Source organism: Phallusia mammillata, chromosome 3 (genome assembly GCF_965637545.1).
Source record: "Phallusia mammillata chromosome 3, kaPhaMamm4.hap1.1, whole genome shotgun sequence".
Taxonomy (NCBI): Eukaryota; Metazoa; Chordata; class Ascidiacea; order Phlebobranchia; family Ascidiidae; genus Phallusia; species Phallusia mammillata.
Genome location: NC_137254.1, coordinates 24,509,050 through 24,524,753, shown reverse-complemented (window position 1 = coordinate 24,524,753; position 15,704 = coordinate 24,509,050). Strand labels below are relative to the sequence as shown.

General features: G+C 36.7%; 1 protein-coding gene and 1 long non-coding RNA gene across 2 annotated transcripts; one reads left to right on the top strand and one right to left on the bottom strand.

The window, feature by feature from the left end:
• Positions 1-189: 189 nt before the first annotated feature.
• Positions 190-9,638, bottom strand: LOC145217600 (rhodopsin kinase GRK7-like). Its single transcript, XM_080084885.1, has 14 exons — positions 9,376-9,638; positions 8,777-9,000; positions 7,990-8,182; positions 7,355-7,445; positions 6,050-6,260; positions 5,668-5,783; positions 5,159-5,265; positions 4,865-4,967; positions 4,184-4,284; positions 3,636-3,775; positions 3,173-3,324; positions 2,497-2,628; positions 1,963-2,037; positions 190-1,654 (listed from the first exon to the last, which is right to left on the bottom strand). Exons 1-14 carry the CDS (start codon positions 9,479-9,481, stop codon positions 1,513-1,515), a joined length of 1,893 nt encoding a protein of 630 aa, XP_079941011.1. The 5' UTR covers positions 9,482-9,638; the 3' UTR covers positions 190-1,512.
• LOC145217603 (uncharacterized) lies at positions 2,625-14,988 on the top strand. The gene is made up of 4 exons (XR_013857440.1): positions 2,625-2,754; positions 7,300-7,389; positions 12,561-12,720; positions 14,810-14,988. It is a non-coding gene; the product is annotated as an uncharacterized LOC145217603 (long non-coding RNA).
• Positions 14,989-15,704: the final 716 nt, after the last annotated feature.

The following is a 15,704-nucleotide window of genomic DNA, read 5'->3' as shown; positions in this document are numbered from 1 at the left end:
TTTTTGTTACTTACCACACCGGTGATCAAGCAGATTTTTCTTGCCGACGCCTTGCTATATGGGAATGTTTCATAACGGGCTGATTCAGAATAACGCCTTCAATGGGCCTGGCATACTATGATTTATGTATATGAGTGTGTCGTGATCGCTGGTCTGCATAGACGCTTCAGGACTGATCCCGGTTACGAATTTATGTCCATCTTAAATTAATTTATTGAGCGAACGTTTTTTTAAAATGTTTCGGGCTCAAAGGAAAACGCTGCAAAAAAGTTTAGAAAAAAACACGGCGCTGAAAACTGCCAGAAACCACGCAGCACCAGTTATGGAAGAATTGTCAAATGTCAAAAGGAACAAAACACCTTTGGAACAAAAAAGCAGACGTTGTACAAAAAACAATTAAAAAGTCTAGAAAAATACGATTTGAAACACATAAAGTAAAAATATCCAAAACGTGAAATTTCCTTTAGCATTGTGTAGCACAATAGAAAAGCTAGCCCTTTTTTAAACTATGACTTTTAAACCTGTGTGCACTTATACCACGCATCATATTACTTTACTTGTTGTTTTGAAAATAATAGCCTACTTTGAAAAGGGCGATAAAGTAAAAAAATTGGGAGGCCTCTCGGAAAAAATCGAGCAACCTGTAGTATTTCGTTTCACCAACCAAACGGTATTTTAATTCATGATTGTTGCGACCATGACATAAACCGTTGTAATACACTAAAATCAACGATTCAAGGGGAAATTAATCAAGGGTACAAGTGGTTTTTAATGCCAAGAGATTTGTCATTTCTTGTCACCAAAAATCGATTTTTAACCTTCCCAATGAGTACGATGCACTTGTCAAGCTGTTGAGAACAGTAACGACGATTGCAGTGCATCCCAAGCACAAGCTTAACCTCATATTTAATGCTTCAACGACAGAAAATGATCGCTTAGCGATTAAGGTGATAGCAACCTAGCCCAGGGGTCGGCAACCTTTTTGCACTTCTAGACGTTTTAAAACTGAAATGTTATTGAGAACCGGCTCCCAAAAAAGAACACTTGTTCAGCATATATTTGGAATTGCCAACCCGGCCGTATGTAAGGATTGTATTAGATACATCTCTTAAGCATTGAAACTGAAATCGTTTATGGTCCGTAACGAACTCCTAATGGCCTGGCGGTTGCCGACTACTGACCTAAGACGAATTCGCTGCAATTTGTCACACGTTAATCGAATACAGCCTTTTTGTCAGTCTTATTTTGCCGTCCCTGTCTCATTGTCAAACTGAAAGAGACCTATGCTTGCTTATTGCACCAATCTTGTATACGAAAATCAACACGTTTAACCTTTCACAGTGGATTGAAGTCGCCTAGCCGTTTTAGATTTAAAATCACAACTGGCGAAACGGCATTATTTGTTTTTACTTGCTAATGCATACTTGGTAGAATACATTTGCCCGCCAAGCTCACTAAAAGCTTGTAACTGGGCCTAGGATGATGGTAAACACTTTTCCTATTTGATCAAGATCATAACAGTGCACAAATGGAAGACTTTGATTTTCCCTGCTTTCCCCCTGATTTAGAATTTTTCTCGCTTCCAGGTTTTCGTTCCATTACCTCCTGGAAAAGGCCAGTCTCCATCATTTCGTATTGCCATGGTATCGGAACTCTGCATAAAGTAGGATAAAAGCTCATGACGTATTCACAAGTAGTACTTTCAGCATCTTATATGATTGTGGTTAATTTTAAACGCAATAAATGCAATTTATCCCATTTTATTTTACAAGATATGTAAACAAGGCACTTGCTTACACCGTTAGTTCCAACTACTCACAGAGCGCCCTGTTTCGGCCTATTAAGTCGTATTAGTGCCACTGGTGACAAGGCATTGGACGTTTAATGTTATTTTAGCCACATTACGGCACTCCAGTTTGTTGCCAAGACAAGGAAATACAATACAAATTTTATTCAACCCACCTTCCCGACGCAAACTTTTTGTGGAAGTCTTTGTCTTCGTTGGTAAGGACAACTCCCTTTGCCTCGCTTCCTAATCTAAACCGACACAATAAATAAGGACAACCGAAATATTAAATTTTCATACGAAACAAAGCTGACGCTTTTGAACAAATGTTTGCACTTGACACTTGCCATATTCAAGCCTGGCGTCCGCCGTTACACCAAAAATAATAATGTAATAAATTTTATGTCATTTTTAGCTCAAAAATTACATCCTTTATAAATGACACATGATTATGAATTACTATTGCCAATTAAGGATTTTTTAATTAACGAGTTTGTTGTGACCAAGCCTTAAAAATGTTACCCGATTAGCCTCCACGTTTTTACACGAATAATGACACCAACACTGGTGGCAGTGCCATTGGCGGCAGTGTTTAGAGTTGAAAGCAGGTAAGCTTAAAACTGACCCGAACCAGATTTCAAAGAGGTTAACTAAACCTGAGTAACCAGATAGACAATTTCCAACTGTCACGGCCCTATTGTTTTTCTTACCGAATATCAGAAACATCCTTGGCATAAACTTGATTGGGGTCGGGTACAAAAGGTGGCGGAATAAGGCCAGCTTCCAAACGCTCCCAATTCATGTCACTAAAGTAGGGATGGCGCTTTATAGGCTCGGCTGACCTACGAATAGCCAAAGATAAAAATAATTGATGTAGTGTTTTTTTGCAGATTAGAGCACGTCTGATGCAACAGCGTTTTTTCGAACAGCCGAAATCTGGTTAATTGAATGAATATTAAGTGGAAAAGGTAGGTTTACAGCTGTTTTTGATTGCCAATAGGCAGTGATGGGATTCAGCCAGTTCGCATCGGTTCTATAGATACGTCTCACGAAATTTTATGAGATCAGCGAACCGGTTAGCATTACTGATTACTGCCAATGGACTTTTTGTAACAGAACCGGCTGAAAAATATGACTTTTGTCATAGTACCGGCTGACAAAAAATTTGAATCTTACCACTGCCATTAGGTTACTTTAACATTGTTATGTCAAAATAAGTAGGCCTACGTTTTACAGATAGCATTGTTTAGCAGTAATTCTCGTACGAGGTAGTCGAAGGCTCATATTAGAAATTTGACTTTCTTTTTATTTAGACAATAATCTGTTAGGATTTGCAGATTCACAACGTTTCGAGGCATATACAGCTTAATATATAATTTGTCTTACTTCTCATCGCCTGCTAATCTTTGATTAACGTCTTTCTCTAGCAATTGATCGATAATGTCCAGAAGGTCATCATCTGCGTGAGTTCGTTTGTATGTGTGCTCTTCGTGAATGGTTTTTTCGATTGTTGCCCCAACACTCATTTTCCTTTTGTTCTAAACAAATAGCATAAAGTGTAGTTTTTTGTAATTGACTAGCAATGACTTTACCCACTGTACAGGGTGTACTATTTACTGGTTTGTGTGTCATTTAACTATAAAACAATTAAAAATACGGTTAAATTCAACAGTTGCCCTTGCCATTGCTTACAAATATATATATATATATATATATAACACAAAAATATGGTAACATAACACGGCCTCATTGAGAGAAAAATCTAGTGAAAGTGCACGTGGGTGGTAGTGAGTGTTTATGCTAATTAGTCCAACAGCTGCATATTATTGATTGCCTCAATGCCCCCTACCTTTCCTCTTGACACGAACGGACCTTTTCCTTCAATCATTTCGAATATTGTACATCCAAGAGCAAACCAGTCAACACCGTAGGCATATTTCTTGCTTTCCAACATTTCTGGTGCCATGAAACCCACGGTCCCTGCTCGACCTGAACGATTGGTATTCGCGTTTACTGGTTTGTTTAATATTTAAAATTGTCCTTAGTAAGATTAACTAGGACTCCGAAACCTCAGTACGCAAAAATGGAATCATGCTCCAGTTTTGGATTTTAGAATATGTAAAAAACGACCAGTTGAAGTCTCTTTGGGAATTGATTTCTGCAGTTCGTCAAATTATCAAGAAAATTGCCTCATACGCTATATTTTGATTAAAAACATGAGTGTTTGGTGTGTCGTTTGTTTTAGTATGTTAATTTTAAGCAATACCAAAAAGTTGGTGGTTAAGTAAAAAGTTTGTGAAGATCTTACTTTAAACCAAAAAACCGTATCTATTATTATTTAATTTTAAAACCGCTGTGACTGTATTTTGCAGCGTTAAATAATGGCTGTCTAATTACCTGAAGTTTTTTCACCCTCCCCGAGAATGCAAACCAATCCAAGATCAGCAATTCTTACATTTCCTCTGTCATCAAGCAAAACGTTTTCCGGTTTCATATCTCTACAAACACACAAATGTTGTAACATGTAGGCCAAAACTTCTAAATGTTATGTTGAAATAACATTATACCCCTTGCACAGATAAATTTGGCTAAATGCCTTTAAAAGAAACCAAGCTTTTTTTATGCTGCCATTTATGAAATTCGTTTAACCGTAATTGAATTATTCTGTAACTGAATAAAATTTGCCGATAGAGGTGATTGGTTTACTCCCACGAAATTACACCTACTCGTTCTTTACTAATTTGAAAAAAAGTCATGGGAAAGTAATTTTAGCAATCATTTTTGGTTGTGTTAAGTTAAATTCACATCTGCCTCCATTGTTAAATCCACTGTGTCCAAGCTTTCTTAAAATCTGGGACATTTTCATTAAGTCTGTAATCCTATAAAAAGATTCAGTCTGTAATCTACATCGAAACCGAAACATTATTTTTGTCGATTTTCAATCCATTTTATTCAAACTCAAGACCGAACCCGACCCGACCCGACTTATTACAACACTGATCATATAGGCACTGGGCTTGGCTAAAACGTGCCTGTACATGTTGTCACATTTAACTATCCTGTCTTAGTTAAAAATACCTGTAAAGTATATTTTCCGCGTGTAGATGGTCTAAGCCCAAAGTGATCTGGGCAGTGTAAAACTTCGTCCGTTCATATGATATTCCACGTTTCTTATCTCCAGCTATGCATAATTAACTTATTGCTGTGAGTTGTACTAAAATATTTTCTTTTCATTATCATATTAGTTTCTTCACATTGTAAACGAGCTGTTTAGGATTTCAATGTTATTCCCACTTTTTGATCTTCGATTTTTGTCTCAGGGGCTAAATACAGAAATAGTTTCTTGTTTTTTCGGTTTCTTGATCAACTTACTTTTTTCATAAATGTGAAATTTGAGATCTCCGGCTCCCATCAAAGTCATCACGAGATTTAAGTGGTTTTTGTTTTCATATGCGTATGATAAACTTACCACGAACGGACTGCAATCAGTAATAATAAGATTAAGTTCATATCCATTATAAGTTTAAATTATGATAGGGGCGTAATATTTTTCTTAGTTTTTTGTCGTAATATCTGGAATCTTGATGATTAATCTGGCGATCTATAGCCTTACGTTTTTGTCGTTATTCTTTTAGCGTTCAAACAATAACGGTTCCAAATAACCCAAATATGCTGTTTAAGGTCGCTTCACAATTCAATCTTTCAGGGTTTTGCGTGTTAAACAAGCAATTTCAAAATTCTCTCCCAAAAACTGGACATACAGAAATGTTTTAGGGAACGTTATACAAATGTCTCATGTTTTCCTCATTCAAATGCGTTTAGCATAGTAACATCAAATTTTGAAAATCTTGGTCATGTTTATATTCTAATGTTGCCTTTACCTGTTCACCATTTCAAGTGTGATCTTTTCTGCCATCACCACCTTACTGGCGTGCTTCTGTTTCATTTTCTTTTTGTCAATCTTTTTGCACGCGTACATTTTGCCAGTGGCTTTAACCTTTTCAACAGATAAAGCGAGAATTGCAAGGTTAAAACGCCATACGTTTGTAGCAAAAGCATCTTAACCTATAACAACTTTGTAAAAGTTGGTTATTTCAAAACCAGGTAGAAAAACAAAACATTCGAACTTACATCTTGATGATCTTACTGTTTCTTTTATTTTTTTTATTGTCATTTTACGAAAGCATTTAACCATATTTCCCTATTGGCCACATCTCTTTTGTTGCTAGTTACCTAATCATGCACTTGCAGAAATTAAGTTACCTGGTAAGCGTAAACTTCGCCAAAGCCGCCTCTGCCTAGCAATCGAAACGGAAAGAAGTCTTCTTCAATGACCGGTTCTTTTTCTTTCGATTTCCATCTTAGAAACGTCTTAAATTGTTCGGAGGATTTGTAGACTGGGTAAACTTCTTCAACCAGATAAGGGTAGACTTGTTGTTTACATTGCTCCAAAAGCATTTTAATGAAGTAGAACCTGGTAAATCGTGGTAGATTTAGGCGTAGCTGCTTTCTTAACACTCTGTATTCTTTCGTTTTTTTGCGATGTAAATCTTCAGCTATTGTTTTTTAAATATTCTGTTTTTTTTATTACAATCTTAGTAAGAAACCAACATTGGGATTCTCGGAGTAAAATGTAAAATAGTTTTCTAGATTATTAAAATAGTTGTTTAGTTTTTCTGCATTCAAAACAATATAGTGGGAATACAATATTTTAAATCATATTTGCCGACAAAACAGACGCTTTGAATCGTAATGTTTGATATGTGCAAATGATTGAGGTTTAAAGTTCTGTTGTGCATCTACGACATATCTTAATGATATAACATGAAAAACATCTCTTAACAGTGGTTCTTAACCTTTTTGGTGTGGTTTCCCACTCAAGTCAATCACCAAGTTGAAATTTCCCCCTGTTATTTTTTGCTGATATTTTGTTCCCGACATTAACAAACAATTTATTCTTCAATTGAAATAATTTTGAAATTTTGAAACCATAAAGGTATACTGCAATCTTATTTAGTTTGAATAGTGCTTTCATGAAAAAGTAAAATTGTGTGGAATATTGAAGATTATCATATGCTTGCATTAGTCGTTTACTGCATCACAATCAACGGAGAAAAGGCATTTATTAGCGAACAATCACAAAGTCATTGATACTTTTAGTAATGTCTGTGACGTAACAAACAATTTTCTGCGCCTTGTAATACTAGGTGAAATTAATCTTACATGTCGTTGTGGAATTTTTTTTATTAAATTAACTTTTAATAGTTATTTCAAGGCCGGATCTGACCCGTTGGACCGAGTTTGGTGACCCCCAACTCACATAATTTCCCTCTGAAAACACTAAATTTCCCACTAGTGGGAAATTTCCCACCGGTTAAGAACCACTGTCTTAACCTATTGTGAATTTTGCAATCGATTTCATTCTTGATTGATAAATTTTATGTCAAAACAAACTAAACACTAGACTCCGTTACTTTCATATGCGTTAACCCAAGTGTTGTTTTTCCTTGCAGAAAACAAATAGAAGCACAACAAAATATGGAAAAATGCAGTTGCCGAGTAGCCTACCGTTTTTCGACTCCACTGAGATGAGCAACAACAAGGTCAGGTTTATTAGCTTGTATTGCTGTAAGAATGCTTGGGTTTTTCTCCTCTCCGCCTGTCAGATAAAATAATGTTTTGCTTTAGTAACAAGAGTTTATGAAATACCCAATAAGGAGGGCTTTTTCGATTTTTGCGTTATAGCTATCCATAGTATTTAAAAGTATGTGCTACTACTTGTTAGCAGTGACTCCAGAATATACAGGTCGCGTTGTTGGTGTTTGCATTGTTTTTTCGCGTTGTTGCTTAGACTTTGTTGGAAGGATAAAGAGTGTGCTATTGCCTTGATTTGCCGTAATAATGTCAATTCTTGTTCCTTTAGTATTGCCGGGTCTTGCAAGTTATGATATGGTAATGCTTTTTAATTACTTTTTAACGAAATGACGTTAAAATCACAGTATGCAACCCAAAGTAATAAGCTCTAACAAAGCTTGCAGTGTTAACACAATGCAGCTCAATTGCCTTTAAACAATTAGCAACAGCGCTAAAATAATTTTGGAAATGGTCAAATTTACAGAAACTGCTGTTTTCTATAGACTTTGGTTAACATTATGCCACATGAAGCTTATACTTTAACCGTGACACTTAAAAGTGAATCAAACCTTTTGTCGGAGAAGCTTCGGCCAACATTTCCTTGATAGAATCGTACACTGGCACTTCCTCGGACAGAATCACCGAAGCGCTGACTTTTTTGAGGTTTTCTGAAATAATGTCGATCTCGTACGGCGCATCCTTCAACAGGTAACTATTAGCAACGCATCGAGCTGCATCTTCGCGCTCCGACTCATTGGCGATCTAGGAAAGTTTGAATGAGTTTTTTTTCAAATCTACGTAACAAAACCATTTACGTTTTTCGGAAAATCCGTTTATAATTCCTATAAAAATATACACGTGCTGACCAACATTGTCAAAATATACCTGTTACGTTGTATGGACCTCTCGCTTTACTCGGGTTTGTGATTGATATAGTCTCGTTGTATGACTAAGCCTCGAGCATTTGCTATTTGGCCTATATATACAATTCTCACAATAACGAGGTTTTGTTGACGGAAATCAGGAAAACTTGGTACAGCACTTAATCACCCAACATTTCTTTGCCTAAGTGTTTTCCCTCTTTTGAGTATTGATAATTGGTTTAATATACAGATCACTTTTGTTTGAAATTTATAACTTTCTACCCTTTTATAAGGACAGTAAAACAAAATACTGGTTGCAAGACACAACAAGCGCAACTAAATCTTTAATGAGGGCATGAACAATTGCCGAAACATCTAAAAACACTGTATTACGCTGTTTACTATTCGAGCCTATAGAGTAGACGCTAAAGAAAAATTAAATACTTGCACATTTTAAACAATAACAAAGTCCTCCTGTTTAAAAAGAACTTACTTCTGCATTCCATATGGCGTCCATCAAAGCATGAGCGTTACGAATTTTTGGTTCGGCCGCTCGACAAAACTTGGTGAACATATCCTTGCCAATGCATTGCTTCTCGCAGAACAGTTTGAATTCGAAACGATTCTTTTCTGTTTGGTTTGTTTTTGCGGATTCAGGCATTAAGTTGTATACTTCGATCTCAAGCTTCTTAAGCATGTCGTTGGTGCAGGAAATCGCTGAAATGGTATAAAACTGGTTATTTGTTTCAACAAAGCGTATACGTTATGTGTGGTTAAAACGTTGCCAAGCTATGAGCATATTAGGCTAGAAACTTAAACATAGTTCAAAAGTCCGACATTTTGAGCAAATGTTGCGACCCAAATATACCAGAACTCAGCGCCAATAGTTTGCAATCCTCTTGTAAAAAAATCTAAAAAGTCCTGTCCGACTATAATGCGTTATTCGGGCACTAGATATTTGAGTTTTGCAAAATCTTGTGGAATGTAATTTTAGGTAAATTTATATGCTTCTTAGACCTTGACGCTTGCTTATGACATTAAAATTACTACATATTAGGGTCATTTAAAACGGAATATCGTAAGTTTACTTACTAGGAAGGGAAAAGTTTTTTCTCCATTTCTGGTTGTGTGCGTTGTCGGATTTTGCCTGAACCAACACTGTGTTGGCCATTAAGTCTTCAATTCCGCACATATCCATGATGATTTGTTGGAGATGAACGTTTTTAGGGAATAAAGTGTTAATTGGCCGCGTTTGTTATCAACATTTTTTGTGGTGGTGTTTGCTTAAGTCGTATGGCAAAGCTTGATCATTCATAGAATACTATGACTTCTTTGCTAAGACATTTTGTTTCCATTTTTCTGCGCCAAAAAATAAAATAAATAGATTAAGACATTAAAATAAATTTTTGAACAATACTGCCTATAGCTTAAGCTCTATTGTGTGATTAAAAACACAACAAAGAAACATTGTAACGTCCACGTTGGATAATTATCATTTTTGTCTGGTCGCTATGCTGCATGTTAGTTACAACATAGCCGGCATTTTTATGCCCTTATAGATACTAAATAACACTTCTGGGCATTTTAAGTATTGCCACAGTTCGATTTAACATCGAATCGGCTAAAAAAACTGTTTTAATTTCAAGTAAATGCTTGAATTGAAAATTATTATTATTACCAATATGTAAACACAACACAGGTGTGTGATGTCAAATGGGTGCAAATGAGTGTCATTATTCGAACATCTATAAGAAGGGTGCGATCTTGACCCGCAGTAGTTTCAAAGCGTAGCGGGCGCAAGCGTTGTATTACAAAAGGGATAACAGCCAAATATCTCCAGTGCCATACAGCAGCTGTTTTGAAGACTGCACAATTCGTTTCGCAGCCAAGCAAAAACATGCGATTTCGAGTTTCACGATACCTTTATCTTCATCAATATTTCAACGTATTAGCGGGCATTCGTGGGTCAGCCACCAGTTTAACTTGACACATGAGTAACCTACACTAAACGAATTCAGGCGATTGGGTGGTCCGTGGTCAAACGATTCCGTTGAAAAATCAGCAGTAAACGTTAACCGGTTCATAGCGTTATGTGGATATTCAATGTTAACTGTATTGATTTGGAAACGGCAAAACTTGCAACTATTTTGTTGATTTTATGATTTAACAAGTCTATGAGTTAAATAGAGTTTCGACTGTGATGGTGTTTGCTTTTACCTCTAATTAATTTGGTTTTTTTATACAGCTCAGTTACTATGTAGGTATAAGCCATGATAAAGATCCAGGTAACATTTTGGTCTAGATTTTAATAAAATCTTTCGGATCAAACTGTATTTTCTGTCATTGAGGACTCGATGCATATTGTAAACGTTCCTTTCTCTATCTACGAGTTTTCCTTTAGCAATTTAGTAAAAAAATTGTCCTGAACCGTTCAAAACCTTTTTGATTTTACTTCTAGTACTTCAATCTTTTCTGCAGAAACGGTATATGTTTTTAGGAGCTTATCAAAGCGTTAGTAGTCAATCTTCCTTTTCTTAACTCGCGCTTAGCTATGGTTTGTCTAAACTTCTGTGCAATCAAAAAACAACAGTCCATGTATCCTTTTCGTATGGTTCAACCACGGAATTTAGGCTTACACCGGAGTCGCTGTACATATTTTCCAACTACTTTCCTTCTGCGGTGGTGAATCGAAACACCAGATCAACCGTGCAATTGATTTTAATCTCAAGCCATTGCAATCAATTTCAACTACAAATTCCTCTTATCCTGATGTGCATTGTTAAGCTGTAACGGCCCGCTTGTCTTGTGGTCTACTCTTTACATGATTTTTTTGCCTGTCTATGCAATCAATATACGAAATCTGGGATTATTCCGGTTGCCATCAATTTGTTGTCATGACGTCACGAATATGCCGCAGTTAATCTATCGATTTTTAGCAGCCGGTGTGTAGCGCTTACACGCACAATAATACGATTCGTCCGCAAAACCTTCTTGGCCGGGGCAGTGACCTCTCGAGTATGTAACTGTCTGCATGAAACTTTCGACCTACAGAAACAAGCCAGCTGGCAGCGACTTGGGGACATTGAAACTTCTTTGTGATCTGTATGAAATCACATTAAATATATGACGGTTGGGGTTATTGTACAAAAAAACGTTAACAGACTTGTTTTATGCACGTTGAACTCTCCGTTTAGAAGATTGTTTTAACAAAACACTGAACACTGAACCTTTTTCGTGTTGTATAAAAAATCGTTTTAAATTTAAGTCGATTGGGGTTATTTTACCAAAATAAGTTAACGGACTTGGTTTATGCACATTACAATTTCCATTTAAAGGATTTTTTAAAATAAAATTGTTTTGGAACACTATATACGGATCTGTTCATAAGTTTAATGGTGAAAATAACGGCCCAAATAGACGTAAAAAGCGACATGCTTTATTGTTCAAACTGATTATGTCATATCACTGATGATGGCATGAGCATTTGCCGAAACGTTTGAACAATAAAGCATGTCGCCTTTTACGTCTATTTGGGCCGTTATTTTCACCATTAAAATTGTTTTGGTTTTGTTAAAAGACGACCAGTGCAAAGAGACCAAATGTGTACAGTGTACACAAAGGTTGCGCCGAAATTGCTTCTCCAAGTTATACAGTAGTTTTTGGTTTGCACTGAGTTGGCACTTACAATCACGGCACGATACGATTGTCTTTCTTTTATTCATCTTCACAAGACTTATCGACATGCATTACACAAGACTTATCGACATGCATTATTCAAATTTCCGCAACCTGTTTGTTGAAGGGTTTTCGTTTCTGTCCGCTGGCAACGAAACATGCCAAATTTCTCTGCATTTGGGCAAAATACGAAATTGGAAAAAAGCTATAGAACCAATAGGCAAGTTAACGTGCTATGTTTGTGTTGTACTTGCAGTTGTTGAACGCTTTTCGTACATTAAGTGTACAATTGCGTCTAAAATGTAATTTTTAATGTGTTGGATTATATCTGGATATGCAATGAAAAACATGTTCAACCAAAACCCTGAATTGAGCCTTGTCTAAATGTCCCGTGGATGTTTTGTTAAGAACCATACCTTGTTGATGCATGTAAACTATAGTCTATGACAATCCAAAACACACTATAGGCTATATTGTTTCGGTTGCATAAAACATAAAATGAAAATTGCTTTTATTTAGTAGAGTAATTCGTTAACAGTAATAACTGCATGCTATATTACTTTTTGGTGTAATGGGCTATGCTTAACAGAAATACATTTTAGGTTCAGTAAGTGCAGTCAACGATATTTAATGATGCTACGAAGCTTGAGAAAGCAGTCCAACTTCAATTTGTTTTTACACCCAAACAACTTCTTACTTCACGTAAGCTGTAAATTTCCATACGAACGTTGAAGGATTAGGAATGGAAAGAAAGTTTCTAAAGTAAGTATTAACGCTGTTACCTGTGCAAAAACGTTCACATTTTTAGCGCTTGATCGAACCAAGAATTTTGCACGAGCTGTATTTCAGGGGTGCACGGGTTTAGCCTTACCAAAAATACCCACTAAAAGTCAGTGAGTCATTTTCTTTTATAACGCAAAGAATTGAGTGTGTGCTGCAAATATCGTTATTCCCTAACACATTATCCATATTGAGGTTTGTCATGTGCAATCTGACCAGGAAGCACGTTTGAACTTTTCATGAATAATTTCAGATTCGTGCACGAATTACCAGGAAGCTACTTTCCATATAGTTAAATTGTGTTGTTGTAGCGCAGAGATTGCCCAATGTTCAAGTTGGAAAACCCATTTGTAGGCACTCGTAAAAAAATGTAGTAGAACTGAAACCGCAATGCCAAAACTGATCTCAAGACCTAGAAACAAATTGTGCAGTGCTATGAGAACGGTTTGACGCAATTGTTTAGTTGTGGTTGAATATGAAAGTAGTGGTTTATTGGTTATAGTGTTTAAAACAAACCGTCTTTAAAGATTGAATCGGAGTTGTAAGCGGGACTAAAATTCGAGCCCGAACTCGAAAGTATATGCCCAAAGCCCAGCCCGAACCCGAATTGTTTTTAGAGGCCCGTTTACGCCAGAAAGTTAAATTGACAGGCATCTCCATAAAAGCCTACAAAACGCACTACTGTACAGAGTATAATTTTTTTAAAAAAACGCGTTTAAGTGCTGTTGGGCATTAGGTGAGGTCGAGCAACTAGCTATTTAGTTGGGTAATTTTATGTGAAAACACAACGCACACAGAATTTAAAGTCAGGCCCGAATCAAGCCCGTTTGTTCAACAAAACCTAGACCCGAAAAGCCCGACCCGACTTACAGCTCTGTAGTGAGTTACTAGGGCCAGTTTGACGAACCATTGGTTACCCGACGTTACTTTTAAGTAAGACTACATTATAGACTAGCTTCAATAATGACTAAGGTACATGATAGACCGAAGCACTGTTTCAATGATGTGGCAGTATAGTCACGCAGTGATTGTAATGCCAGTCTTTGTTTATCATTATTGACAGTAGTGGTTGACGTACTAAAGCGGTGAATGTATCGTTAATAATACTTTTAAGGTTTGCTTGTTTTAGGACTAAATGTTTGATTTCCTTCGAAACGTTTTCGAAATAATTAATTTTCAAAGGTGTTCACAACTTTAAAGAAAAAAAACTGTGTTAAATGTATGTTTTAAGTTTCTGCGTCCAATCGGCACGTTTTCTGATGCATATTTGCCTCTGCATTGCACTACACCGGCCTGGTTGACTTCATCATACAACTCGCTACCTTTGGTGACCCCATGCGTGCTAAAGCATCATCTGCAACATGACAGAGACCGGAAACTCACTTATGGTTTTTAGTCATAAAAATTATCGTCTGTTGAACCGATCAACTACAAATTTCGTTTAATCATCACGAAGCAGAGTTGTTAGTCGTTTCGGGTTTGGGCTTCAGTTTGAAAAAAATGGCTTGTTTTAGGCCTGACTTTACTCTATAGGCCACTTTTGTATGAAAATTTGACCTTGACAAATTTGACTTTTGGACCTAATTTTGGCTTTATTTTTAACAACGTTTCGAGATCGAAAGTGGCTTTACAGCCCTAGTACTACAAGTATATCTATTTAGGCAAGCAACCTACGCAGAAAGCATTGTTTGGTTTAACCGTGAAGGTGGTTTAGGTCAAAAACATGTGCAACTAAGCGTATTAGAGATAAAATGCCGTCTTTGAGCCGTTACACAAAACTTCTAGCAGTTAAGCTTTTCAGGATGCCTCAAGGCAGTTCTGTGTAGTTACTTTTTGTGTATAGTTAATTCGCGGTCTGGCATGTACATAAGTTGATAAACTTGTGCAAAGCTTATCATCAGTTGTATATGAGTAGTCTGACATATCATATGTAAGTTATAATGGCTTATCTATTAGGAAAAGTGAATTAATTAGTGCTCAATTTAAATATCTATTGTGAAATGTTGTCAACCGTAACACTATACGGAATCATAACTGTAATTGTATTGCTTATTGTATATTGGCGGAGAAGACCTCATCCACGTTTTCCACCCGGTCCTTTGGGAATTCCAGTCTTGGGTGTTCTGCCGTTTCTGGGGGAGTTTGCTGAACACAAGATTGCCAAATGGAGTTTTGACAAATATGGACCTGTTATGTCGATGCGAATGGGAAGGGATGACGTCGTGGTTCTTAATTCGTATGACGCAATACACCAGGTAACTTAACACTAGTGCTTTGTTGTTAAAAAACTATGAAGAGACGCTTTCCATGTATGTGTTTCATTCTGTTAGAACAGTCGTATCGTTTAAATCCGGGAGATTTATTGCGTTACAAGTATTCTAGCCGGCTTGGGTATAGATACATTTTGTGTAGTATTTACTCTAGCCAACATACCGACTTGCCTTCCATAAAGTTGGATTTGCAATTGGAAACATACCTATCTTATTCAAGTGACAATTTTTGTTAAATTGTTTTGCTCTTCACAAGACCTAAATGGATATTTTTGTGCAAAAATGACACAACGCAATGTTTCTTTATTATCTTTTTGTGTTTTGAATAGCTTATAAGTTACATTCCAATAGCCTACGCCAGTGGTTCTCAAACTGTGCGTCGCGACGCCCTGGTGCGTCGTTTCAATTTTCCAAGGGCGTCGCAGAATATTTCCGTTTCGTGGCTGAACTCAGTTTATCTCATAAAAATGAGGTTTCAGTGCGGTTGACGTATATCTACGTCCAAATACTTTTGCGTAGAGTGCGGATTGACGTAAATTTACCTCGAAAGTTTTAAATCAAAAACGCGGCTGTCCGTTAATGTACGTCGAGAGCAAACAGTACAAGCAGCAAGTGCGTGATAGGCGCGTGTCTGGGGCGACGCTTGGCGGGCATTAAACTTGATTATGTGAACGGAGTCTTCATAACAATGTAACA

Coding starts and splice junctions, on each gene's coding strand:
- LOC145217600 (XM_080084885.1), bottom strand. CDS start 9,481: ATGGATATGTGCGGAATTGAAGACTTAATGGCCAACACAGTGTTGGTT. Junction 4,968..5,158: donor ATTTCACATTTATGAAAAAA/GTAAGTTGATCA, acceptor AATTATGCATAG/CTGGAGATAAGAAACGTGGA. Junction 3,776..4,183: donor GGAGGGTGAAAAAACTTCAG/GTAATTAGACAG, acceptor CCAATCGTTCAG/GTCGAGCAGGGACCGTGGGT.